The 27,398-nt window shown below is 32.4% G+C and overlaps 1 protein-coding gene and 1 pseudogene across 1 annotated transcript in view; one reads left to right on the forward strand and one right to left on the reverse strand.

Annotated features, from left to right (window-relative positions):
- Positions 1-29: 29 nt before the first annotated feature.
- LOC111622699 overlaps positions 30-27,398 on the reverse strand; it is a 78,192-nt gene continuing 50,823 nt past the window's right edge. Inside the window, exons 23-36 of the mRNA XM_023365120.1 lie at positions 22,294-22,448; positions 18,614-18,727; positions 14,569-14,700; positions 12,686-12,817; positions 11,445-11,706; positions 10,659-10,786; positions 10,530-10,585; positions 10,306-10,453; positions 10,159-10,232; positions 9,612-9,716; positions 4,535-4,702; positions 3,134-3,274; positions 2,971-3,052; positions 30-2,894 (exon numbers count right to left, since the gene is read on the reverse strand). Of these exons, the coding sequence (XP_023220888.1) occupies positions 2,736-2,894; positions 2,971-3,052; positions 3,134-3,274; positions 4,535-4,702; positions 9,612-9,716; positions 10,159-10,232; positions 10,306-10,453; positions 10,530-10,585; positions 10,659-10,786; positions 11,445-11,706; positions 12,686-12,817; positions 14,569-14,700; positions 18,614-18,727; positions 22,294-22,448 (1,856 nt within the window). The 3' untranslated portion in view covers positions 30-2,735. The remainder of the gene's footprint in view (positions 2,895-2,970; positions 3,053-3,133; positions 3,275-4,534; positions 4,703-9,611; positions 9,717-10,158; positions 10,233-10,305; positions 10,454-10,529; positions 10,586-10,658; positions 10,787-11,444; positions 11,707-12,685; positions 12,818-14,568; positions 14,701-18,613; positions 18,728-22,293; positions 22,449-27,398) is intronic.
- LOC111622684 lies at positions 6,085-6,964 on the forward strand (annotated as a pseudogene).

A 27,398-nucleotide genomic window follows, 5' to 3' on the forward strand; every position in this document is an offset into this window, starting at 1 on the left:
TCTACTGTTTTGTCAATAAAACTTGTCATAAATACTGTATTCTGCTGTTTCATCCAGCATACCGACCTCATAGAACGTGCAAAGTGCAGTAGAAACTTTATACGTATCTCATTTCCGGCTGTAGGTTCCTTATATCAAAACGTTCAAAATTTCATCCTCTACAATCCCCAAATTTTTAAAACGTCATTCTGATATACCCTGTGTATGTATATACATATATTACAAACTTATTTCATTAGTAAAAGTGCATAGTTGCAAAAGAATTCATTTTTATTGTTTGGGCTACAAACAGTTCAAATCCGCTACTTTTGGAGCACAACCACGCTCCTTTTTAACCTTCAGATCTGGCAACGCTGATCACTAGTCTATTCAATGTAGTACGAATTTGGCGTAAGTCTTGGCCCTTAGCATCGGAATTTTGTAGTGAAGGGGGCGATACTACGTAACGGTTTTACTGAAAGGTGCGACGATTCGTTAGAGGTTGAGAAACACTGCTTTAAAGTATATAAGGTTAAAGGTATAAGGTCATACAAGTGGTATTAAGTACACTGGACTTGGTATACTAATGCAGATACTGTACCTCTATTTGATTAACACCATTTTGATATACACAGTAGCAATGAGGAATTAATTAACCACGGTAATTGAGGGATACCCATATAATAAATTTAAAACGTAATATAGCATTCTCACTGGCTTCACGAAGAAGTTTTAACTATATCTCTATTGTTCTCAATTAATTAAAATATAGTTGATATCGAATGAATTTATTTTTTTATTCTGGACCAAAAAAACATTTTTAAATAAACAAAGAGCATATCTTGGAGATATTTTTTCATACAATCACAAGAAATATTGAAGTCCAAATGTTTAATAATTTGATCCTTCTTTAATTAATTTAACCTTTATTGAAAAATAAATATTTTGCTAAAATGCTTTCTAAAATATGGGATCTTCCAAAATGGATGCTATCGTTTTAAACTACTGTAATTATATTAACCGTAATCATCCTTTGCATTGTATACGGCTTCCAGGAAGTGCTGTAAACAAAAATGACGACTCCACAATATGGAAGGTGTTTTGTGTTCTGCAGTTTCAAACCTGGAATCACTTATTGTCGTATGATGCAAGTGGCAATTGGCAACCGTGGAACTGTGGCTGCTGTGTGAGGAGTGACAGCGGATATGCCGTAGTGAGAATAGGAAGAATTTGAGTATCAGTCAGATGTCTGCTGTGTAATATGAGGTGCACATGTCGAAATCTGTAATGGGCAAATGCGAAACTTGTACAGTTTTCCAATGTTTTAATGTCTGTTCTCGGATAATAATTAACATAATTAGAATAATTTCACCTGATAGCATTCTTTTTGGAAGATCCTGTAATATCAATATGTAAAAAGATATCTTACACAAAACTGAAAGTAAACTGCTGATAGGACATATTCTTCACTTGATACCATTTGCACTGCCCCCAAAAAATCATTTCAAGTTATGACTCTTTTTTGAAAGTTCAAATCGATCATTATTGTTTCTCAACAAGTAACTATAACATGTTGGATCGAGTAAAGAGTAAATTTCATTGGCATTTTTATTTGCAAGATCTTTGAATAAAAAGTTACTATTTCACATGATACTATTTTACAGTAATTATTCATGTCTACATTGTGTATACCTAGAATATCTTGTTTACCATTAAATATACTGAAAGATGAAGGTACAGGGTCTTCCATAATGAGTGCTACCATTTTAAGTTAGTGTAATAGTGTTAACTATTATGTGAGAAGTATGTGATGTACAGTACACCAATCCGTAGAGTAATCGTCCAAGTTTCGTCTCCCGCGTGTGCTCAAACATTGGTTGTCTACTTCCTCTAAGAAGCTCCATAAACAAAAATGGCAACTCCATGACACAGAAGTCATTTTGTGTTCTGCTTACAAAGTTGGAACTGTTTTGCTTTCTCCCAGAACTGTCAATATCACCAAAAAATGTTTGTCTTACACAGCAGATTGTTCTGAAATTGTACGCAAAACAAATGCACAACAGTGATTCCAACTTTGCAAACTGCAGAACACGAAATGCGAAGTCGCCATTTTTGTTTATGGTACTTCCTAGAGTTAGGACATGAGACATCCAATGTGAGTGGGAGATGTAACTCTGACATCTGCTCTATCGAGTGGCATATGATGCACACTTCTTGGACAATAAATAACATAATTATGGTAACTTAAAATGGTGGCATTCGTTTTGAAAGAATGTGTACATAATAAATACAATTAACCTGATAATTACTTCAAATATTGGACGAACAGCTGATTCCTTTAACTGTTTTTAATTATTAAATTTAAAGAGAGATGGCAGCGTAACCATCTACCTCCTTCCAAATTACTTAGTAATTATTTAGCCGTAATGGCCCAATAAAGGAATACGGCCATTTGTTTCATATTTAAATATACAGAAGAAAATTTAACTGGTCAGTACTATGTATGTGTACTAACAGGGATCTAGTTTTATACATACATTTGGAATAAGTATTATCCAATAGGATCTGAAATTCATACATCATTAATAAAAGCAAAAATTTTGCCATTTTTGTTTTCCTTATATAAATGATATGGTCAGAATTACTTTTATAAAGCTATGAGTTAAATAACAGTTCTGATTTAAGTAGATCTATACAAATTGATAAGATATTAAAATGGTTATTTGAAGTATATGATATGATTTCTTTTAATAGTATTAATCTTGCATATTTTGATTGATCTGTTGTTGTAGCCACCGAACAACAGAGGATTCGATGTTCTCTCTCCAGTAAATATTGGCACGAATCTTTTCCAGACTCTGATTTAATGCCTGGGCACCTGCTCCCACATTCACTTTGTTAAAAAATGTTTTCACCTAAAATAAATTAAAAAAAAAAAATATTCACATAAGATGTATATAATGCCGTAGCACAAATACAAAATTAACGCACCTCATTATAATCAAATCTTGTGCTGAAATGAGAGATAACTTCTGATATGATGACATCCATGGAGAAACTTCCCTGTCCGAACCTTCAAAAAGTAAAGAGATATGTGTTAGAGATTAACTACTTAAATTCTCTAATGAGCTCGTATTTATAAATTTAAGATTACATGTCTAGTAGCGTCGCCCAGTTTTCCCTCACAAATCTCCAAGCCAAAAGACGGCCGGCCGGATTGTGAGATACAGTTGCCAGTACAGATATGGTGTCTTGCGAACGTATTTTATCTCTGTTCAGAGAGTAATTCAGGTATCTGTAAAAATACAAAAGAACATGCTTCAATACCTCCAACAAAAAATAATAATCTTCTATTACTAATTGTTACATCATTTCTGTATTTGGTTTGATACTTCTGCTGCAGTTTTCAATGATTTTGACTCGGGCGAATAACGCGCTACAGTTTTTCTCAAACACTCGTCACTTTCCTTTTGAATGCTTCTACCCGCTGCAACAGTAGTTCCCTCTGTTTTTGTAATGCACAATACCATACGTGTCACCCCATTTTCCTTAAATACATTATACTTTTTGTAATCTGTCGGTTCTTTGTTGAACACCATGTATTTTTCCCAAGTAATTTAATGTTTTAGTACATTAGTACATAATTTAAAATTGTTTAGTCTCTTCTATAAAACTAGTAGCCAGGATGCCCCCTAGTGGGCGTTCTTTACAAATTCCCATGAGGCACGGTTCCTTTGACTTTTTTGTTCCTATCAATATGCTCTATAGCTCTGTTAAAGTCCCAATCGCTTCATACGGATCTAGATTTCTACCTATTAAACATTCTATAAATACTTTAAAATAGTTTAATTTGTTTATTTACCTTCGCTTGTAAACCTCGATTTTAAATGTATCCGCCATTTTTTCAACAAATTTCCTGTGAGTCAATGTGCGACGTTCACTGACTTGTGAGTCACGGGATGTTGTAAACGTGCTGCGCAAGGTTAATCACGGCATATAATAAGGCAAGGCTAGGCATGTAATAATTATTTATACCATTCTGTGGTATAAATAATAAATTCGTATTAATAATAAATTCCTACTCTAATAAAAATAATTTATTGTTAATTTAAAATCATTGCTAGGGTGCTTCTAGTGTCTGTTTTTGGTATACCGTTATGCAGACAGACACGCGTTCAATGGGTTAATTTAAAAATTAAGAAAAATCAGCATGTTTAATCAAATTAAATTTATTTTAACTTTTGAAAAATAGGATTAACAATGATTGGTTCTGCTCACAAGATATAAACACCTCAAATCAAAGCTTACTTATTAAGAACTTTGTGCCAAAGTTCTTAATAAGTATAAAAATTTAGAAGTACTGTAGTTACTTTACCGAGTACAGAAATTCTAGTAGTGGCAATGACAAAAATTACAATAATATATTCAGCAAATTATATCTCATATGGAGAATAATAACTTAGAAAAAATGATGAAGGTTTCAAGAATATTCTATGAGATGTTATTAATGCTGATTAAACTTCAATAAAATTTACATCACATCGATTTTACTCACTGAGAAAGTTGCCAGATGTCTCTCGTATTCCCGAGTGCGTTCAATAGAAGGCGTTTCTCTGAAGGGATCTGACTCTCTTGATATTTCTTCCAACAGAAGTCCCATTCTTCTTGGGTTCCGAACTTTACTCCGACTGTATAAACCACACTTCTCAAATCGGGATGGACTCTTTATCAAGAGAAAAGATAAACACGTGTAAATCTATTATAGATAAACTAGCATTATTAATGATAAACATACCAGATCTTTTGAAAGTTGCAAGCTTGAAAGTAAGTATCTGTTCTTATGTGTGTATTTGTTTCTATGACAAATATACAATTTAATATATGCGGCTTTCAAGATGCACTTTCACAAAAAGTGTTTTTATTTACATTTATGTATAAGCATCAAATGAGGAATGCTTTTTTTCAGTTTGTTGGGGACTAATACATATTTTTTCTGTTTTTCCACATTACCATATTATTTTATTCAAGTGTTAGAATGTCCAAATAACATCTTTTTTTAGGTGCATATACAGGATGCAGATATGAATGTATATCTCATGTCTGTTATGTAATAACAATAAGCAGTTACACTGGAGTATAGATAGTTGATAGTGAAGTGTTTGTTGGTTTGGGTACTTCCCTTCACGTAGTAGCAGATCCTATCTTTAATCCTAAAGGTAAATACAGTTTAAATTACAGTCATAGAGTGTCTTGAGACCAGTACAATACATTTTTGTCTGAATTTAGTTGCCTTACAGTCCTTAATTAATTATACTTTATTACAAATTGTCTATGTGGACATAACTTATTAATAGGACTTTATACCAGTGTATTGGTTATCGACACAAAGATGAGTTCATAATCAGAAAAATCAAAAAGTTTTCATTTTATAGAAAGAGAAGAATGGGGAAAAAAGTTGATGATAAATACAACAGACAAGCCCAATAAAAAGAATAGTTGAGTTGGGCATAAACTTTAATGGACCATCAATAATAATGACAGAAGATTTTGCAGTATTCACTGAACACCTATTATGGAGAATTCCAGAAGAAGAAAGAAACATAATAAGAAAAGGTATGCAAAACATTATACAAAATCAAAAACTAACCAAAAAAACCTTAGATAAAGTAAGAAATTATAAAAGACAATTGAGTGATGTAAATAAGTTTTTAGCAGAAAATAATTTAGAACTACTACAAGGAGACAAAACAAAACAAATAATAATTATGAAAATAGAGAAGAAGAAAGAAGTAATTACCGAGTTAATACAAGAAGGAGGATATAAATTATTAAAAAAAGACCCAAGTAAAAGCATGTCAAATCATGTGAATAAAAAATTGGAAATTTTAAAAAAACAAACATTAATAACAGAATAAGAATTTAAAAAAATAACACCAAAATTTAACATCAGAGTAAAAACATAAAAATTAAAAAAAAAAAAATTAGTTAAATCTGTTACAAACCTCTAATTACAGCCTTAAAAATGTAGATGAATTATTAAATAGGCTAAATAATGAAAATATTCTAATTAATAAATACATGAAATTAATGTCTTTAGATGTTAAAATATGTATCCTAGTATGACTAAAAGTAACATTTAAAACTCCTTACAGAAAATGTAGGCTCCAGATTGGATAATTAAATTATATTTGTTAGTAATGAAAAATAATTATTTCCAGTGTGATGAAAAATTTTATACTCAAATTGACGGAATTCCAATGGGAACATGCATAGACCCAAGACTTGTGCGGAGATTTTCATGATAAATATAGATGAAAAAATTAAAGACATAGAAGGAATAGAACTTTATAATAGGTAGGTAGACGATTGTATCATTATACACCAAAAAGCCATTACATTATGACCACCTCCCACCTAGAGGAGTAAGCTCGCCTGGAGACAAAACAATGGCGCTTGCATGGCTCATACTGCCATATATAAACAGCCAGTGAACTGTGTTTCCAAATGTAGAGTTTTCGGCTGTGTCATGGGAAAAGCAGCAGATTTATCAGACTTCGATAAAGGACAAATTGTTATGGCTAGGCACCTAAAAACATCAATCTCAGAAATGGCGCAATTGATGAGCTGTTCACGTACAGTTGTTATTAGTACTTATCAAAAGTGGTGTACAGATGGAGAAACAAGAAGTCGATTGACAGCTGTATGCTGTCCATGGTGCATTGATTCCAGAGGGGAGCGGAGACTATTATGCATTGTTCGCCATGACCAAAAGGCTACAATGGCCAAAATCACCAGCAACGACAACAGTGGTGACCAAGACAATGTGTCTCAGCACACAGTACAGCATACCCTTCTGCGTATGGGCCTGTGCAGCTGCTGACCCTACCGAGTCCCCATGCTTACAGCACGTCATCGACAACAGTGTCTACAATGGACCAGGGAGCATCGCAATTGGACCTTAGAGGAATGGAAGAAAGTCATCTAGTTCAACAATTCGCGTTTTCTGGTCTATCATATTAACGGTCGAATGCAGATACGCAGATTTCCAAAGGAGACCATAGCAGCCAGATGCTATGGCCTCCTTTGGAAGCACAATTGGACAGATACAAGCTGGTGTAGGTGGTATTATGGTGTAAGCGATGTTTCCATGGAACACATTAGAATCCATCATCTCCATAAAACAATCCCTGATGGCTGTGCATTATGTGAACATCATTGCAGACCAAGTTCAGTCCTTCATGGCAACAATGTTCCTGGCGGGAGATGGCCTATATCAACAGGATAATGCACCATGTCATAAGGTCCAAATCATCATGGAGTAGTTCGAGGAACATTCCAGTAAATTTCCAGTAAACATTCCAGTAACAAGTCCTTTATTGGCCTCCTAATTCACCTGATATCAATCCAATTGAATATTTGTGGTTCCATCTGGAAAACCAAATTCATGCTGCCACACGATGTTCGGAAACTGGAGGACAAGCTGGTGAGCGCTTGGTACCAGATACCTCAAACTACTTAACAGCACCTTGTTGAGTCAATGCCTCGCCATGTGTTGGCAGTTTTGTGAGCTGAAGGTGGCCCTATGTGGTATTAAACAGGAAGTCATGATGTGATGGCTCTTTGGTGTATTTGATAGTAAAAAGACAAATGAAGAATCAATTTTACAACAAGCTAACTTAATAGAAAAAATATACAATTTGACATTGAAAAAGGAAGAAATAATAGTGTTAATTACTTAGATATAACCATTGAAAGAAATGATAATAGTTTAGAATATAAAAAATTTGTAAAACCTATACAAATACCAAAAGTTCTCAATTACAAATCAAATATACCACAAACTATGAAATTTAATATTTTTAAAATGTATATTGATAAAATTAAAAATAGAACAAGTAAATTACAATATCAACAAATTGAAATAGAGCAGGTGATAAAGATGTTTTTATTTAACAGTTACCCGAAAAAAATACTTGAAAAATGGCTGTATTGAATTACTAGTAATGTAAATAAAAATAAAACTTTTTATAAAGATAAAAAAATGTATAAATTTAGTTTATATATCAAAAATGTTCGAAAGAGTTAAAACAGTTTTAAATGAAAAAGTAAATTTAATACCAGAACAGAATGATTTATTTAAGAGATATATCATAGGCCAGTTAATAAAACTGATATAATGGAAGAAAAAGAAATGGTTTATTCCTTTGATTGTAATTGCAATCCAGCCAACACATATATAGGAGAAACAAAAAGAAAACTAAAAATAAGAATAGGAGAACACATATGTGCAATAAGGAAAATTATACAAATTCTGCAGTAGCAGAACACTGCAATAATAATGGCTGTGAAATAAATTTAAACACGATTAAAATTAAGAAAAAAGAATCCAATAATTACAGAAGACAATTATTCAAACACATCTATATAAAGAGAGAAAGCAACAAAATAATAATTTAGTATGTATAATCCACCAATCCTGTGATAGCATAATCAATGACGTAAACCAGAAGGAAAAAAAGAGTATAAAAATCAATAGAAGAATGCATTAAGAGATGGTTAATTTATTAGTTTCATACGAACAACTTTTAATATAAGTTTACAAATAAATAATGCTAAACTTGTAATTTTAGAAATATAATTTTGTTTTACTTTGTTTTTAATACAGCAAAATGAATTTATGCACATTTGTTCTAATACTTATTCGAAATATGCTTTGGTCATACAGAAATTTCGTATCCAAATACTGTGCAAGTCTTTTAATGTTTTATTGTCGGGAAATTTATTGTTATCTACGCTATTGTATTTTAAGTTATTTACTCATTTATGGTATTTTAGAATGTCATGGTAGTAATACTACTAAAGAGGGGCATGTTAGCCTGAAACACATATGATATGTGTACAGGAAAAACTACTACAGGTGATAAAATAAAAAATTTTTGATTTTTCTGATTATGAACTCATCCTTGTGTTGATAACTTATTAACAGGACTTCATACCACTGTATTGGTTATGTCCACATGGACAATTTGTAATAAACATTTTTGTCTGATTTAAAATTCTCAAATGGGCTAGACACCATCAAATAAAAAGTGACAAGACTGTGCAAGGCTTTTCTGCAATTGTATTTGGTTGTTATGTAGCAGATGCAAGCTATATCCAAGTGCAATGTTTGTGTCTGACCCTATACAGGGTGAGACACAAACATTGCATTTGGATACTACTATATAATATATATTATATAATAGTGTGGTATAATTATCAATATATATATATATATATATATATTTCTTTTTAAATAAAAAAACGACATTATTCTATAATGTTTTCTTTCCTGAAAAGTGGTAGTCAGTCCACAGACTGGTGCTGATCTTTGTAGATCAGCACCAGTCTGTGGACTACCACTTTTCAGTAGTACTGATCTAAATGGTAAATTATAAGTAGATAATTTCTGAAAAATCATGAATGAAATTTAGACTCTGAAACTTAATTTAATCAAGTTTAATCGTCTAGGCGTTAATAATGCCTAGACGATAATTTTCTCAACTTGAAACTTAATTTAATTAAATTTCTTAAAATTCACAACCTTGAACAATTTGTAAGATTTATATTTATAATTTTAACAAAATATATACTTTTCACCCTTCTTCATCCAAATGTAAAATCTTTTCTTGGCTTCTTCGATGGTTTTTGAGTCACCGTACTTGACAGATGCAGAAAGAACCAACAGCCTCAATTTCCTGAAATATTAATTATCTTTTTGTATTAAAAAGATTCATTAGAAAATTATTATTGTAGAGGAAAGAGAAGTGAAATGATTTCTATAATACAAACATCACAATTTTTAAACTGCTATTTTTGGAAATAATTAGGTTTGCTTTGTATAAAATGAAATTATGATGGCAAACAGATTCCTATCTGTATGACTAATTCTATCAGAAAAATATTATATTTAATGGAATACATTAACACACAAAAATGAGTACAAGTGCTTTTGAAATTTCATCATACTGAATGCAAGCTGAAAAGTATTTGTTTTAAATAATCGGGAGACACTTTCTACAATATTTCAAATTTCTGTTCTAAAAAGAGCATATGATAATTCCCACACAAATAAAATACTTTTTTGATTAAAAATTCTTATAAAGTAACATTAACACACATTTCTAAAAAAAGAATTACTTTCTGAGATGTGGTTCGTTATTCTCCCATCTTACTGCTTTTACGATTGGTTTTAATAACTTCTGCATATAATTCTGTAAATTAAAAAATTAAGTTTTAGTAAGAATTTTATATTTTCATTTATAAAACTTAACTATTTTGACTCACTTGAAACAACAAATGTCCAGGACTTTCAAACATAAGGGCATCCAAAGTATCAAAATGTAATAGCGCAGTCTCCCACGGAACATAATCTTGTTCATTTAATAAATAAAGTGTCAAGTTCAGTGCGAGATCGCTTTTCAAACTTCCAACTCTGTAAAGCCATTTGTAATTATTACAACTGATTCAATTCCAATAATAAACAAAAAAATATAAGATTTTTGTCAAACCTTGCAAGAGTGAGAGCGTCATCCAACAAGTTTGATCTGTCTGCAGGATAGAGAGCCTAAAAAATTAATTCAAGAAAACATTCAATAAACTAAACATAAAATATTACAACATGTCCAAATAAATCTTACTGTATGATTCGTCTGAAGGATCCCAATTAATGATTTCCACATTTCGTCGTCGTACATGACACGATAAAATCCGGTCTGATTCACATTCAATTTTAACCAATTGTAATGTCCAGATAATTGAAATGATGCTTAAGAAAATAGGTTATTAGTTTCAATTAGATTAATGAAAAAATAATACTTATTTTGACTATAATGCAGAGGTTTCCAATATATGGTCTGCGGGTCAAATAATCCTCCAAGCCATATTTTATTGGCCCCGTGAGGCTTGTTTTCACAGGTGTGTTTTATCAATTTATCAATATTTGAACTAGTTCAAAACATAAAATTTGAAAAGTCAAACTAGCATTAGTGGCCCTTGCTGCAAATGATTTTTATAAAAATCTATTTAAAGAAGGGATTTATTAATTTTTTTCTAAATTTCTGCAAGAAGAGAAGTTTAAAAGTCTTACAAAGAGTTTTTACAGAAGATATTTTCTATTTTTATTTCTATGTATCCGTGCAAACAAATCTTTTCAAAAACGAAATGTATAAAATCAAAATATTGAACACCACTGTGTGACAAATATCTAATGCAGATTTTAATATTGGGTGCAACAGAATTTATCCTCAATTTTAATGAAACAGTTGTAAATTTCACACTGATATTCAGAAATAAAAAAAATGTTAATTTTTGATTTTATCTTTCATACCTGGCCCTCAGACTTGTCTTTTTGGCTCATGTGACCCTTCTCAAAAAAAATCTGGAGACCTCTGGTAAAAAGAAATATATAAATTTATTACACTTACATGTCGTGGTGTTCAGCCAAATGTGTTTGATTTTGAAGGACTGATCGGTTAAATATGTGAGAGGAATATACCATATATAACTGTATGGAGATAAATCTTGCTGATTGGTTTCATCGCTCTCAGCCGGACTCAAATGAAATCTAGCCTGACTGACGGTGATCTTATTTTTACTTCTCGACACCGTAACTAATGGAAATCCCTTTTGACGAGTCCAAGTGTCCATAATTTTTGATACATTCAAGTTTGATAACTTGGCTGTCACCTATTCATAAGAAGTTAGATTAAATTGTTAATCTTATAAACTGTTAAAATTTGTATATTTTTACATAACTTTCTTATCCCACTTGAAATGAGTGTGAAACTCAGCTTGTAATAACAGTTACTGTTATTGACAAATGTTTTATCATCACAAAAATAAAAAAAAAACTTGTAAGTTACATAAAATTTTTTCCTGTGTTTTTTCCAAGTCAATTACATTGGTACCTCACACTTTGAATAATTTTAACTTTATAATTTCAGAGTATGAATGCTAAATCTGAGAGAAATTTGATCTGAAGTTCAAATGAAGTTTTTATGTTTGAACTTGTAGTGAAAAAAACATGCTTCTGAATGAATGCCATCTATTGCGTGCCCAAGTTGTCTCTCAATCTCTCTGAGAAGGCATCTTGTATTACGCTTGTGTTTTTAGTCCTTTTTTGCTTCATTTTTGCTGTTTGGTTATTAATTTACCTCTTGGATGCCGCAGTTAATCCGTATCTATTAACCGTGGAATCCAAGAAGTGTGTAGATGCAACAAAGCTTAAGAAGTGTAGTATCAAAATTGGGATAAAAAAGAAACTTAATGTGAAGCATGAAAGCAACACATGTGGAGGATCTGGTAGCCATGTTTAAGATGCCAAAGTTGATTGTGAGTGACCAGTAGATCCAATTTTTATTTTATTAAAACACAAAAAACAATAAATAAGTAACTGTTTTTGTGTTTTCATTTATTATTTAGGGCATTTATAATTGTGTTATTTTTACCTTAAATTATGGGTATTTGGTATTTAAGTTTATTGAAATGGGGTTTAGAGTCTGAAATGGATTAATTTGCTTTCCATTATTTCTAATGGGAAAAATTGATTTCGAATTCAAACAATTTGCAGTTCAAATTGCCTCCCAAAACAAATTAAATTCAAAGTACAGGGCACCACCGAACACATGTGTGCATTATAATGTTATAAAAAAAATATTTAAAATACCTCTGTGAACGTATCCCAGAGATCTTTGGTTCGAGCATTCTTAAAACGATATTTGCTCAAATAATGTGACAATCCTTGCTGAAGAATATCCATTCCAAGAAAATTTTCCAACATGTGTATAATTGATGCTCCCTAAAATATAAAAATATGTTAATTACAACAAAATTTTAATAAATTAGAAAGTAACAATTTCTATAAAGCTAGCATCAATCACTGTTTAAAGAAGAAAGAATAAAATGAAAGGATATTAGTCATTATTATTAATCTTTTTTAAAAGTATATGGGTTATATAACTGCATATTTCATCTGATTATTTTAACTCTCAATTATAAATTCAATCAGCAACTTTTTCTCTGTGAAGAAATAGAGAAAGATAACCTGCATGTGTTTTATGTGCAATCTAAATTTGGTCATACATGTACCATACATTAAATTGTTACATCAATTTGTGGCACTGTATATAACTAAAAATTAATAGTTTTTAATTATATCAGTGGTATATTGTTATATAGTGGTATAAACTCATGGGATATTGTTGTGAATGTGTGCCACATCGTATTTTACTTAGAGTTCAAATGTGGTGGTACACCAGTATATTTTGTTGTTTTTATTTTATATATGTATATATAAGAATATTCTATTCCCTTTTCTCTTTGTTCTGTTTCTATACTTTCTGGAACTTTCGTCTGAATGTGGGTGGTCAGTGACCCAATTTCGGGACAAAGGAGTGAAGATAGCCCAGAGGGCAAGTGGGGGACGATAAGGACACTTTTGGCTNTGTATATATAAGAATATTCTATTCCCTTTTCTCTTTGTTCTGTTTCTATACTTTCTGGAACTTTCGTCTGAATGTGGGTGGTCAGTGACCCAATTTCGGGACAAAGGAGTGAAGATAGCCCTGAGGGCAAGTGGGGGACGATAAGGACACCTTTTGGCTTTGGACCGAAGGAGAAAAGACCGTCGGAGAGAGCGGTCTCGAGTTCGGTGTTGCTTCAGCCGGAAAGGTTACGAAGAACACTAAAGAAAGAAGTAACATTGGAAGAGAAAAAGAACATTGGAAAAGCCGAGATTTAAGAACGAACTTTGGGTCCTCGCATGTGCTCCGTCCCCATAGAAGAAAAGAATTCCAAGATGAAAGTCATCTTGTGGCCACCACCTCAGTCAACCATTCGGGTACCCGTTCCTTACTAGGAATTTCCATTTTATTCTCCCATTCTATTCTAATTCCTGTTCTTCCTTTCCTCTTCTAGTTATAAGTAGTTTTAAGTTAGTGATTAAGTGTCTCCTTTGTTACGCGAAAGAAGAGTTTAGCTCCGCTGTAAATTAAAAGTCGGTGTTGTTTGTTCCCTTTTGTTTAATTAAAGTGAGGAACAAGGAGGTCGGAATCAACGAACCTTTCCTGTATATATGTTCAAACAGTAAAATAAAGCACGTCTTATTGTTTATATTCCTGTCTCTTTGTGAGAACTCATTCATCACCACGTGCTCACCACACAAACATCAAACTTGTGCTTCTGCTTGCCATACAAGTTTAACATTTGAACGATGGCCACAACCTCTGTGATAAGTCAAATTTAATTTTTATGGTGGTTAACCAATTCACAGACTATCCCATACAATGGATTAGTGGCAATAACAGCAGCAGCATTACCTAACACTACAAACAAAAGCCTCATTCAGATAATATATTTGAATATAATTATATAAGATACATCAATGAATTTATAAAAATATCCTTTTTCTGTAAAATCTTATAAGTATTATCTTTCAGTCATGGTAATTTTGCCTAAACAAACAATGTAGAAGATACACTGGTTAATATTGCTCTTTTAGAAAAAAAAAAAAAATCAAATTTGTTGAAATAAAAATTAAGGCAATCTTACTTTTTTGTAGGAGATCACATCAAAAATTGCTTCGATCTCTACTGGATCTTTGACTTCTACCATTATAGGATGAGAACTTCTTAAACTATCTAAAGCTAATGCATCTTGTGTGGTACTTACAAACTGCTCCATCTGTAGAGGAAAAAAATATAGAATGTTCTAAATATTAAAAGGTAAGTAATTTTTTTCTGAAAGCATTTATGAGTGACATTCAAAAAATAAAAGCATGTAAAAAACATACTGCAACACTACCTTTAAGACTAAGAGGAGAAAAAAATGTTAAAAGCTTTACCAGAAGTTCTTTTATCTTTATTCAATTGTATTTATTACTTTTTGTTTTAACTCTTTCCATCCTGTGGGCACAAAGACGGCCTGGCTGAGTGGCGAGAGACCTGATGTATTTGGACAGACCATCCCAAAAAATTCCCGGAGGTTTTCAACCAATCTGGATAAAATCCATGGTTCCTTGGAGTGGTAAACAGCCACCTTAACCACCCGGCCATCTATATTTATTGCTATGATCAACCTTGGTATAATGCATTTAAGATTTATGTATGATATATATTGTCATTCTGTAAATTAAAATACTTTTTGTTACTTTAAAGCTAAATCTACAATTTTTATCCTTACAGGTACGATTTTTTTTTAAAGCTAAATCTGGCACTGTTTTGAAGAAACAACTGGCAACATTTATTTTTGTTTACCTCATATTTTATTCAATGGAGAAATAATAAATTTTAGTTGATTTAAAAAACAAAATTCCTTTTTTCTTCATCCAACCCACATCGGAAAGATTGCAGATTATCCAGCTGAAGTGTGTAGAATTTCCACTGTGTGAGCACAGTTAGATGGAAATTATAGATCAATTGTTACAAATTTGTCCCATTCAATACTGGGAACATAAACCTGACATTAATACTTCATATATTCACTCCCAACTCCCCTTCACGGGTTATCAGATAACGAGTTGTCTTCACCTCCGAATGTTTTGGTATGCACAATACATCATTAAGTATGCACAATACTTAATGATGACTTAGATAACTGTACCTTAATTTCAGTTCTCTATTCTCATTCTCCCTTTTCCATTAATTTGAATATTCTTTAAATTCTTTAATGCATTATTAAAAAAGGGGGTGTCTGATCTTTTTGATATGTATGTATATGTTACCAGCCAAACCCAATTTCAGGCCAAACTAGTTTATCCTACACGTGTCAGGATATACTAATTTAGTCTAGGGCAATCTAGTTTGACCTAAATACTTTAGGCTTAACTACTTTGTCCTAGGCCGAACTGATTTAGAATTATTATTTAAGTCAGGCCTGACTAACTCAAATTGTTTTGCGGGCCACTTTGATCAAGCGTAGCATTACAATGGGCCACAATTTAGGCAAACATGCTTTTAAAAAAGTAAAACAAATACAAAATGAATAAGATTTCATTGTTATACCAACAGTTTGTACTCTCACTTGCGCATTATCACAATGACACATGCAAATTTTCATTTATTTAATTGTTTTGGCATACTCAAAACGGAAAACAAAAGTTTTAATAGATATATAATATCACTTAGTGTGCTACACAATTTAATGTGACGGGTCGCGGGTTGGCCAGGCCTGATTTAAGTATATTAATGGTTAAAATAAAATTAAAAGGCAATCAATTAGATGAACAATATTTATTCAAACATAGTCTACTTAATTATAAAAAACGGTATTGATTAGAAGTGACACAACACTTGTACAAAACTATAAAATAAAAATAAGCTAATCAGTAAACTACTTATAAGTTTGTATTTTTTTTTATTAAGCCATGCACTTTTAAAAGTAATTAACTTTCGAGAATATTTTCAAAAATTCAAACGAAATAATAAAAATAACTTTTAAAGTCACTCTAAAATTAAAAAAGAACTTGTTTGTGTTTCTTACTTGTTAGTGTAACGTATAAAATATTTAATCTTTTATTTATTTTTACAGGGTGGGTTATATTGTATCTAGGTAATCCCAATGGCAGCACTTCAGGCTGTTCGTGCTCCCGGCAGACTCCTCCTGGGCCCTTAGTCTCGAGTTTTTCGTGTTACAACTCCCAACGTGTTGAAGGTGTCACGTGGTACCATCTCACACACTGACGTCAAATTGGTAGTCTCGAGTTCTAACTCACGTGCTTTCCCNTTTTTTAAATAAAGTATTGGAGGTCTCCATTTTCTTTGTCTTCTTTGTCGCTATAATAAAAGTAACTGCAACACGTGCAAACTAAGGCGCCTTAGTGTAAACTAGTTTACGTTTATTTGTTTACAACTTGTTACACTCAAATTGATTGGTCGAATCAGTATAGTCGCAAACCCAGATGCTTTGTAAATAATCCCATCATGCTTCACGACAAACGGGACCAAGTGAGTATGACGTATTTCCGCTCGCCTTTCGAGTTCGCTCGATGGGTCTAACTCGAGACTACCGATTATGTGAGTCACAGTAACACGAGTGAGTTCGATGACGTCAATTCGAGTACAACTCGAAAAACTCGAGACTAAGGCCCCTGGAGGGGAGCCACAGGCAGGCTGCCCATTGTTTAACATCACTAGTTATTGATTCACGACAGTTCTTGAACAAAAGAAAAAAAAGGAAACGTCTACTAAACATGTATTGATAGTTAATCTAACCAAATAAACCTAATCGAAATACCGCTATTGGGGTTACCTAGGTACACTTTAACCACTGGGTGTACTGTAGTGGCATTTCGAATTACACAAAATAATTTTTTTTTTACACTGGCACCTATTTGTAGTACATAAATCAGTTTGGCCTAAATCAAACTAGTTAAGCCTGAAGTATTTAGGCCAAATTAGATTATCCTATGCTAAACTAGCATATCCTGACATACATAGGATAAACTAGTTTGGCCAGTAACATATTTATGTATGTATATCCTAGTGGTGTGCAATCCTTGGGATATAGAATCCCCACTTCCTGTTCCCACATGTGCTTTCTCTTTATTCACTAGTCCTCCTTCAACATTCTCCACAACCCTCTTGATGGTAAGGTCTAAATAGAAGAAAAATCCCAAGGAAGAGATGGCCACCCTGATGTTATTGTTCTTATATCCTTGCAATCAACATCTTTACTTTTCCACCAATCAGGGTGCATTCTTGACAATGGCACAGTCAGACTTACTCAGATGCTTACCTCACAGGACAAGACCATTATGGCTTCCAGAAATAAACGTGTAATAGGTTTTATAAAACCACTGGGTGAGAATAATACAATTGAACAACACAAATCTGGGATCAAAGTTTCTAAATTTTTTCCTTGCTTTATCCAAAATGGGATGGATAAAGCTTGAATTTCTGAATATTCCAAATGTTTGAAGAGTTATTTTTTTTTTAATAAAAACATAAAGAAATATAAACATCTATTAACCAAACTTTTAGATTAATAACAAATGATTGCTGATTGCATCAGGCTATGATAACACTACTAATTACTAATTAGATGTCAATAATTTGGCCTAGAGGTAAGCATTAGGCACCATCTGTTAATAAATTTAATAACTATAATCAAATTTGTATTTTAATAATTAATGTAGAAGGTTCTGGAAGAAAAGAGTCGGCCCAGAGTGGAACTTGAACCTGCAATTAATAGTTCTGAAGGAGAAGATTGGATGGAAGACCAGGTAGTGTAACTAGCAACATGTCCACACAGCAAGAGAGAGTCGCAGGTTTGACTCCTGCTTTGAGCATATTCTTTTCTTCCAGAACCTTCTAAATTAATTATTAAAATACTAATTTAATTACAACTATTAAATTTATTGAGAGATGGAACCTAACGCCCGCCTCTAGGCCAAATTACATGAAAATTAATAATTAGTATATTAAGAAATGTCTAAATATCGGCTCTTTATTGACCGAAAGCCCAGAAGATCAAATAGCATTTGATCGGAAGGGAAATTCCATTTGAATACTAAAATCATAAATTTAGGTTTTTGTATCAAATTAAGCTTACAGTTTGACAATATCAGAATATCTGAAGTAATATATCTATATCTTACCATTTTCCATTCGGGTCTCACAGAGTTAGTTCCCAAATATTCCATAAAACTAGCAAAACCTTCATTAAGCCACAGATCGCTCCACCAATCCATTGTTACAAGATTACCAATCCACTAAAATATATAAATTACATGATATTAAATATTGTTTAATATAGTCGTTAGTTATTTTATAGTTTTCATTTAAGATAGTTCAAAACATAACTGTATATACATGACTTTAGTTTAACTAAATCTATGACTCAAAATTAAAGTATATCAAGTAGCACTATAAAAATTTTATACTGCTACTTGTTCATTAAAATAATATTGAATGATTTATAAACGGGCATTTGAATTGCCACCAGAAAAACGTTTTCACTTTTGGTAAGCTATAAAAAGAAAATACAATACATTTATTATAATATAAACATGCGGATTGAGGGAAAATTCTGTAATTTGTTATTCGGATATCATTTGAAATTTTTTTAATCATCACTGTAATAGATAAGATCACATGTAGTGTCTTTTTTACCCCCCAAAAAGAGGGACAAATTATCTAAAATAAAAAAAACAATTGTATTCATCAATCACCAGTAGATCAATACACAAGGTAGAGAAGATGCTACATCAATAATAAACAAGCTTATCTGATGTAGGGATCTGTAACAGGAAAAACACTCTAAATCAAGTGATAGAAGACTTAAAATATAAACAATGAATGAATGAACCTCTTTATCTGACAGGAAACCAGATAAGTCATTCATATCAACCTCATTCAACACATGCCCATCAATAACATGGGACACCCTTTCTTCTTTTATTAAATTTACATTTCTATCATGAGCTTATATCATGTGACATGCCCAAAGATCCGGTAAAACCTCAAGGAATAAATAACGGGAACGAGTTTAAAACACACAAAACCTAACTGTTGTCTACTAAAACGGATGTCGATCTTATCGCAGAGACCAAAAAAGATGTAAAAAGAATCAACTTTACAAAGATAGTTGCTTCAAGTCTGATAAAAAACCAAAGAAAAAAAGGCCGTAACGTAAAAAAGGCTGATACACATAAAGTTGCCAACGTTCTGTCCTGAAAACCATCTGAACAGACCTGAAATTCCCCTAAAACTAACAGAGTTTCTCCCTAAAAACTGAAACAAGCTCCCCCTATATAGTTTTGCTCCAGGTAACAAGCATATTAGAAAAATATTAGTCTTTTGACAATCCAGATAAACACAAATTTTCACTTTAGTGTGGGCACAGATGAGTAAAAGCTTCATGTGATGAGGAGACCTGCTCCAAATCTGGTGCGAGAACAGCAATGAGTTACATGACTTTTGGAAACTCTTGTCGCTGAACCTGCACTAACCAATATGGACAGGCTTGACATTTTCCCCTAAATTCCTCATTCTGTTGATTTTCCCTAAATTCAAGGGAAATCCCTAAGTTGGCATCACTGGATGCATGTGCTTTCACAAAACGAAATCTTTCTGTATATTCAGAAGAATTTTTATCCATAGACAAAATAGGCATGCTCCTATGGTAGCAAATTTTTACAGGTGACATAATTACCTGATCACAAAATGATTTAAACATTATATTAAAAAATTAAATTATATTTATAGACAGGGTGATTCAACACTACACTATCTGGAACCTGTAACCAGTGTGTGACGTGTATATATTGTATACTGCTGTTGATGAATGTCTTCGAAGAATCTCTTTGCTCTTCTTCAGATCAACTGGAATTCTTTGGACAGAGTGTATTTTATTTGTTGGGATCAGATGTCATTTTGACAAAGTGGGTCCTTTCTGACATGCATGGTCGTGTGTTGGAGGGGGAAGTTGGCATCCAACAGTGATTGCCAGACCAGAGAGTCAGCTCCTCCTCCTGGTTAAGGCATGTGGTTACCCGGCTGGCATTGTAGATAGCTATGGCCTCTAGCCACCTGAGATGCTCCTGATGGAGTGTGTTGACTATAACGGTAGCTTTTTGCAAATTGCGCCTTGACCTCGGGATCCGACGCATACATGGTCAAGGCTGTAATGAGTCTCCTGTGTCGGATATCTGCCTGGTGTTCACACAGACAGGTATTCAAGGAACATTTAGTCGAACCGATTATTTTAATTCTGTTTTATTAGATATTTTATGTAATATTTTTAAAAATCGTATCTTTTAGCTGACTGATGAGGGGCTTTATGCCCGAAATGTGCTGTTGTCACATATCAACTAAACAGTGATGGAAATAAAACCAAGTGTTTATTTATAACCCACATTTGAGTTCGAAGTCCAATATATTTGCAAAACACAGTTTCAAAAACAACATATTAGGTTAAGGTCAGTTGTAAGTAGTTTAGTTTTAATCGAAAATGTATGTAATCAAATTTTTGTTTGGAAAAATCTGAACGAGAGCAGAGACCTTGTAAATATATGTGTAATTTCGTCTCTGTGACAGGCATCAGTTCTCTGTTAAATAATTCAGCTAATAAAACTGCTCATTCCTTGTGGCTTGGTCGTATTATTACGTGTTCTACTGTGGTGTATCCCACCATGTATATGTATGTTTTATTCAATAATATTCGATGTTATCTATAATTTCCTCTTCTACGTAAATAACCTGCACTATTTTTCCTTGTTTGACTCTTCCGACCTATATACTCTTTCTGGCTAGTTTTGGGCTGAAAAGGGGCAACAACAGACAAGGCAGCGTAGTAGGACTTTACTTTCTTATTCATTCTGGGAGAAGCAAGCGAGGTGAGAACCACATGAGGACAGAAGGGAACGAGTCCATGAAGTCAGGGAGTGTACGTTGGAAGATTGCCCAATTTGTCATACAGATAAGGGGGATTTCCTTCTAACTTAACCTTTCTATACCTTTTTCTAACCTAGATTATCTTAATTTATATTTTAAGTTAAGTTAGTATAAGTAGTATTATAATATGGTCACAACAGAATGTGTACTGATCGGCTTCGGGACCAGAGCACTTGGAACCGGATACACGAGCTTTGTTAAATAGAGAAAAAGAGGAATGATTTTGTATCATAGATGGTTTCAAGATCATGTATTAAAATTAATTTGGAGATAACTGTAAATAAATAATTTCCTCCATCTTTACTTGAAATTTGTGTTAATACATGGTGTATTCTTGTATAATATGGTTTTTCATTAACCCGTCACACCACACTACATTCGAACCTTTCACAAATGGACTGGTGTATGAGACACCCCTGTTTAAAGGGATGATGACCTTGTACATCTCTCTAGCTGCTTCAGAAGTCCAAGACATGCCAGGAATTTTTCAAAATGTACTTGATTCCATGGACTGATGATGTCGAGCCTATGTCACAGTTAAATAGTTCGTAGTCACAAATTTGAACACCTTCTGTAACCACAATGCATTTTGAAAATGTCTCGCGAGTAATAAAAAGCATTTTGCTCTCTTATGTGCTACTCTTTCATTTATCATCCTCTCTGTACACTAGTGCACAAAGGTGGCATTTCTAACTTGACATTGCTATTAATATACAGTATTTAAAAAATGGCTGCAAAATGCCAAAAACACCTCAATGCATATTGTTTTTGCTAAAACACAATACACACAAAAAATTGACAATAAATTAGAAATAAATTTATTTCAGTTCAATCATATTTTGTATAAAACTTCATTGCATTAATAAATACCAACAGATCTAACCTGATGAGCCACTTCATGAGCAATAACAATGGCAACATGTTCCTGACTTTCAGAAGACGATTCTTCGGGATTGAACAGAATCGTGGTCATTCGATAAGTAATTAATCCCCAATTCTCCATTGCACCGGGTCCAAAATCAGGAATGGCAATCATGTCTATAAGAAATAAATATATTAAATAGTTATTATATATTAGTATTCTTGGTAATGATAAGTTTAAGTCTATTTTAAATGCGCAATACTAAATTATTGTTTTAAAACCAAAACCTATGCTATTATAATTTTAAACAACAGAGTTCTGAGTACAATAGGTGACTTTATTGCTATGTACAAAATTACTTGAAACCAATAGAATAATAATACAAAAGTATTAATAGTTCTGTTTTACTTAAATCTCATACAAATAGATCTTAGTGACTGTAAAAAAAGGCAATGCATGGGAAGATTATTAAGCAAGATCTATAAACAATATATTTATTGTAGTTACATTAATTATTACCCAAAATGTATGTGATGTACATCAATTGATGACATAACTGTCCAAGTTTTGTTTCCCACCTGCATTTGAACATCATTTTTGTCTACCATCTCTAAGAAGCACCATAAACAAAAATTGCAACTCCACAACAGAGAAAGCATTTTGTATCATGAAGCTCGCAAATCAGAATCATTTGTCATTGTTCAATGTAAGTAATCTAGAATTACAGTCACCGTGGGAGAAATGATGATGGATGTGCCGTAATGAATGTAGAATTTGAGTTAATCAGTAGGATCCACGTTGTGTGACAAGAGGTGCAGACATTGAGAAATCGTAATGGGCAAATATGAAACTTGTATGGTTTTCCAATGTTTTAATTACATTACATCAATCTTGGATAATAATTAACATAATTACAATAATTTAATATGGTAGAATTCTTTGGAAGATGCTGTATTTTGTAAACAACTGTTAAAAAAATTTTTTTTATTATATCCGTTACGAAAATAATGATAAATTTATCTGCTTATATTACAGTTTTTGTGCTATCATACACAAACGTTTTGTAGGGCTTATCACACTGGCACAATTTACTACGAGGAGTTTATTAATCAATAATATACACTTTTAAATTACATTAACATATTACTTGCCATTAACATGAATCCAAAATGCATTTTTGTCCTATTTGGTTCCTCTTCAGTTAGATATTATTTGGTGATTAAACTTTTAGAAAAATGTACTTAGACATTATTTGGCAATTTAACTTTAATTAAGTAAATTTTTCTATAAGTTTAATCATCAAATAATATCTAACTGAAGAGGAACCAAATAGGACAAAAAAGCATTTTGGACTCATGTTAATGGCAAGTAATATGTTAATATAATTTAAAAGTGTATATTATTGATTAATAAACTCCTCGTAGTAAATTGTGCCAGTATGATAAGCCATACAAAACGTTTGTGTGTGATAGCACAAAAATTGTAATATTAATTAATGGAAAGGGCAATGGCAAGAAAAATTAATAATAATATTTGCTTACATTTTTAAGTCTGATACAAGAAATCATTTAAGATCAAAATATAATTCTTTAATATTGGCTGGGAACTGTGCATTACCTGAACAAAGCTCTGGCATTTTTAAAAAAAGCATGAAGTGGTGACATGAAATATGCTTCAGGCCCTGTTAAATTCACATAATCTGTACTCTTCACACAATAACAGAGATTTACCCTTGCTAGTGCATATCACAGCAACCAGGCTAAGATTTATGAAACATACAACAAAAATCATAAAATCACTGGACAGTTGTTGAGGAACTGAGGTGATTAAATTGCTTAACCATGTACCAGAATTTTAGCCCTTCCTTAGCCAAATTTGCATATAACTGCCAAAGCAGTCCTTTGTTAGTTACCTTCCATTTCATTTGGCACCAAACATCTGCAACAGGTAATAAGTTCAGGCTATTTCCAGGCCAGTGAGCATATGGATATGCTTGTCTCCTGGCCAGTTTTGTAAGTTAGGCCAAATGCAGTGTTCTTTTATCATCATAAAATACACAAGGATGTTGCACAAAGAATTTGTCATAAAGGTGCAGATAGTCAGGGCCCGCTCTAGGGGCAGGCAACCCAGACATTTGTCTGCGATGCCATTTTGGCTGTAAGTGTGAGAAAAATATTGATGTGTTAAATACTCAATTAATAGAAAATTTCACGTATCGATTTTTTCGTTCTCTAAGAATTTACAGTGTGTATCGTATTTATATTGTTTATGTCTAAAAGCTAAAAATATTTCACTATTATTGAAAAATTAATGCAGAATTTGTAAAGGACGATGCTTAAACTTGTTTGAACACGCATATACTTCTCTGAACAGAATAGCATTAGCATGCGAGAAGAGTGCTGCTTCAGCTTGTGTTTGAACATGCATAGACTCGCTTATACTTACCTCTAATTATGAAAGAGCGGTGTCATTACACAATAGCATTACTCTTGCTATTACGTCGGTAGTGATAACAAGTGGAAGTTCATAAAATTTACTTAAGTGCCATTTCTTAATTTTTAAAGATAAGTAATATAATATCAAATAGTACCCAGCAAATCACCAAACAGATAAATAACACCTTATCCTTGCTGAGAAATATATTTATGTCAAAAACAAACGTTTTCAGCCTGGTCTTCAGGCCATCCTCAGGTTGAGAATGAAATTGGAACTAAAGCTTTCTGCAGTATCTGCACTTTTGGGCAAAAAAGAAAGCCTAAGCAATATACTGAGCTTAATTACAAAATTAAATTTTGCCCTAAATCTTACTATTCCTTTAAAAATATTGCTAACAATACCAATAACTGTAGCAAGTGGAGAAAGGAGTTTCTCTAAGTTAAAATTAATTAAGAACTTTTTACGTTCAACTACTACACAAAATTGTCTTAATGGTTGGCAATTGAGCATGAAATTGCTGATCAAGTAAATTTAAAAGATGCAATAAAAAAACTTTTCAAAACTGAAAGCAAGAAAAAAGTTTTTTGTGATTTTAGCAGAGTTGATGTTAACTTGTTTTATTTTCAAAATAATGGCATTTTGATTGTTTGTGCAATAATACATTTTTAATAGCATTTAAAAATGTAAAAAATTATATGATTAACAATTAGTGGCTAGGTACAGATATTTCTTAATTAATCTCTACTGTTTTGTACTGCTTGATTATCGATGTTATGTTATATGTTTCTTTCTAAATATATGTTTTTATTAAAATTTAAATAAAATGATTTGTTTTTTATTGAAAATAAAAAATATGTACCTTTATTTAAATATATATATATATATACACAGTGGTGATATTCAGCGGGTTCGCACAGGTTCGGCCGAACCCGTTGTTAACATTTTCAAAGTTTTCCAAACCCGTTGTTAAATACATGTAACGTTTCTCAGTGGTTTTGTTTCTTTTAAAAAATATATTAAAATATACGTATTATACTCTGTAACACTACTAGAGCCTTATACTATGTTCGCCTGGTGCAATCTCCATTGACCATGCGATTGAACCTCGTTTCAGTCGAGATTGAAACGAGGTTCAATCACAATCGACTCGAGAGAGTTCTCGAAACTAGATCCAGTCATAAGAGAGATCCCACAATCCCACGCGCGCGAGAAAATACAAGATGGCTGCGGAACACGTGTCGGGCTATCAACAGCGAAATAAGAAAGATATTGTATTTCGAGAGACGATGACATCTGTCTATTATTATAATAATACCTAACGATAAAATAAATGATTTAGAAAAAGTTTTTCTTGTGTAACTGCTTTCCCTATGACTTTTTCTGAATTAAAAAAAAGCCAATTTTTATGTTTATATAATATTTTGAATGAAAAATATTAAAATATGTACAAAATAAACCATTTTGAACACTCTTTTTTATTATTTATTTAAAAAAATATAGTTCGGGCATAAACAATGTTAAATTTTAACTGACTTAATTTTGCTAACGCATCTTTTTTATTTATATGGGTATCTTAAGGTCAGGTTTTGCGCTAATGTTGCTAATGCAGCATTTGAGCGAAAAAAAAATTGTGAAGGAAAAATATTAAAATATGTACAAAATAAACCATTTTGAACACTCTTTTTTATTATTTATAAAAAAAATATAGTTCGGGCATAAACAATGTTAAATTTTAACTGACTTAATTTTGCGAACGCAACTTTTTTATTTATATAAGTATCTTAAGGTCAGTTTTTTTGCGCTAATGTTGCTAATGCACCATTTGAGCGAAAAAAAAAAATTGTTAAGGAAAAATTTTCTGTTAGCGAACCCTTTGTTAAATATTTCGAATATCACCACTGTATATACAACATATATGTAAGAACATATATATATGTTCTTAAGGGGTGGCAATTTGTCTTTTTGTCTGGGATGACGTAACCGCTAGAGCAAGCAGAGATAGTGCTCTAAGATTTGGATATAGTATTGAATTTTAATGGTGTTGTCACAAAAGAATAAGGTGCCAATGCAATTAGTGTTCATATAGGCCTAAATCATTAAAAACTGTGGCTTTTGCACCTTACATACATAATAAGAAAAATTTTTTCTTTGTCCTTAGAATGAATGACATTCTTGGCAATTTCACCATACTTAAAAGTGAAACTTGAACATATCAGATCAACAGTGATGTGCCGTCATTGGAAGCCGTGGATGCGCTGCTTCCCCTGTATTTTCTAAAAAATAAATACACATTAATTTTAATTATATGAAAATAATCGCACAATATTTTATTATAACCGCATTATGTATCTTATTACAAATTTCTATACTACACGTGAAAAAAAGGTAAGATTCCTATTGTATATTCGAATATTAGTGGCAGAGTGGAAGCGCTGTATTGTCAGCATCCAAAAAGCCAGATTTGCGCATGCGCTTTACAGAGCACCAACCTCACCTGGTTTAGCTGGTGGAAGCCTACAACCTTGTGTTGATGCTACACGTATACCAAATCCAATTCTATCCAGGACCGGTTCAGGGCTGTTAGCTGCCTGCCAGCTAGATATTTGGTCGTCCTCGCCCGATTACATGAATCACGAGTAGATTTATAACTTAACCCAACCGATAAGAATTTACTGGTATATTTTTACGAT

Source organism: Centruroides sculpturatus, unplaced genomic scaffold, assembly GCF_000671375.1.
Source record: "Centruroides sculpturatus isolate CEXI.00-Female unplaced genomic scaffold, Cexi_2.0 scaffold168, whole genome shotgun sequence".
In the NCBI taxonomy this organism is placed as follows: domain Eukaryota; kingdom Metazoa; phylum Arthropoda; class Arachnida; order Scorpiones; family Buthidae; genus Centruroides; species Centruroides sculpturatus.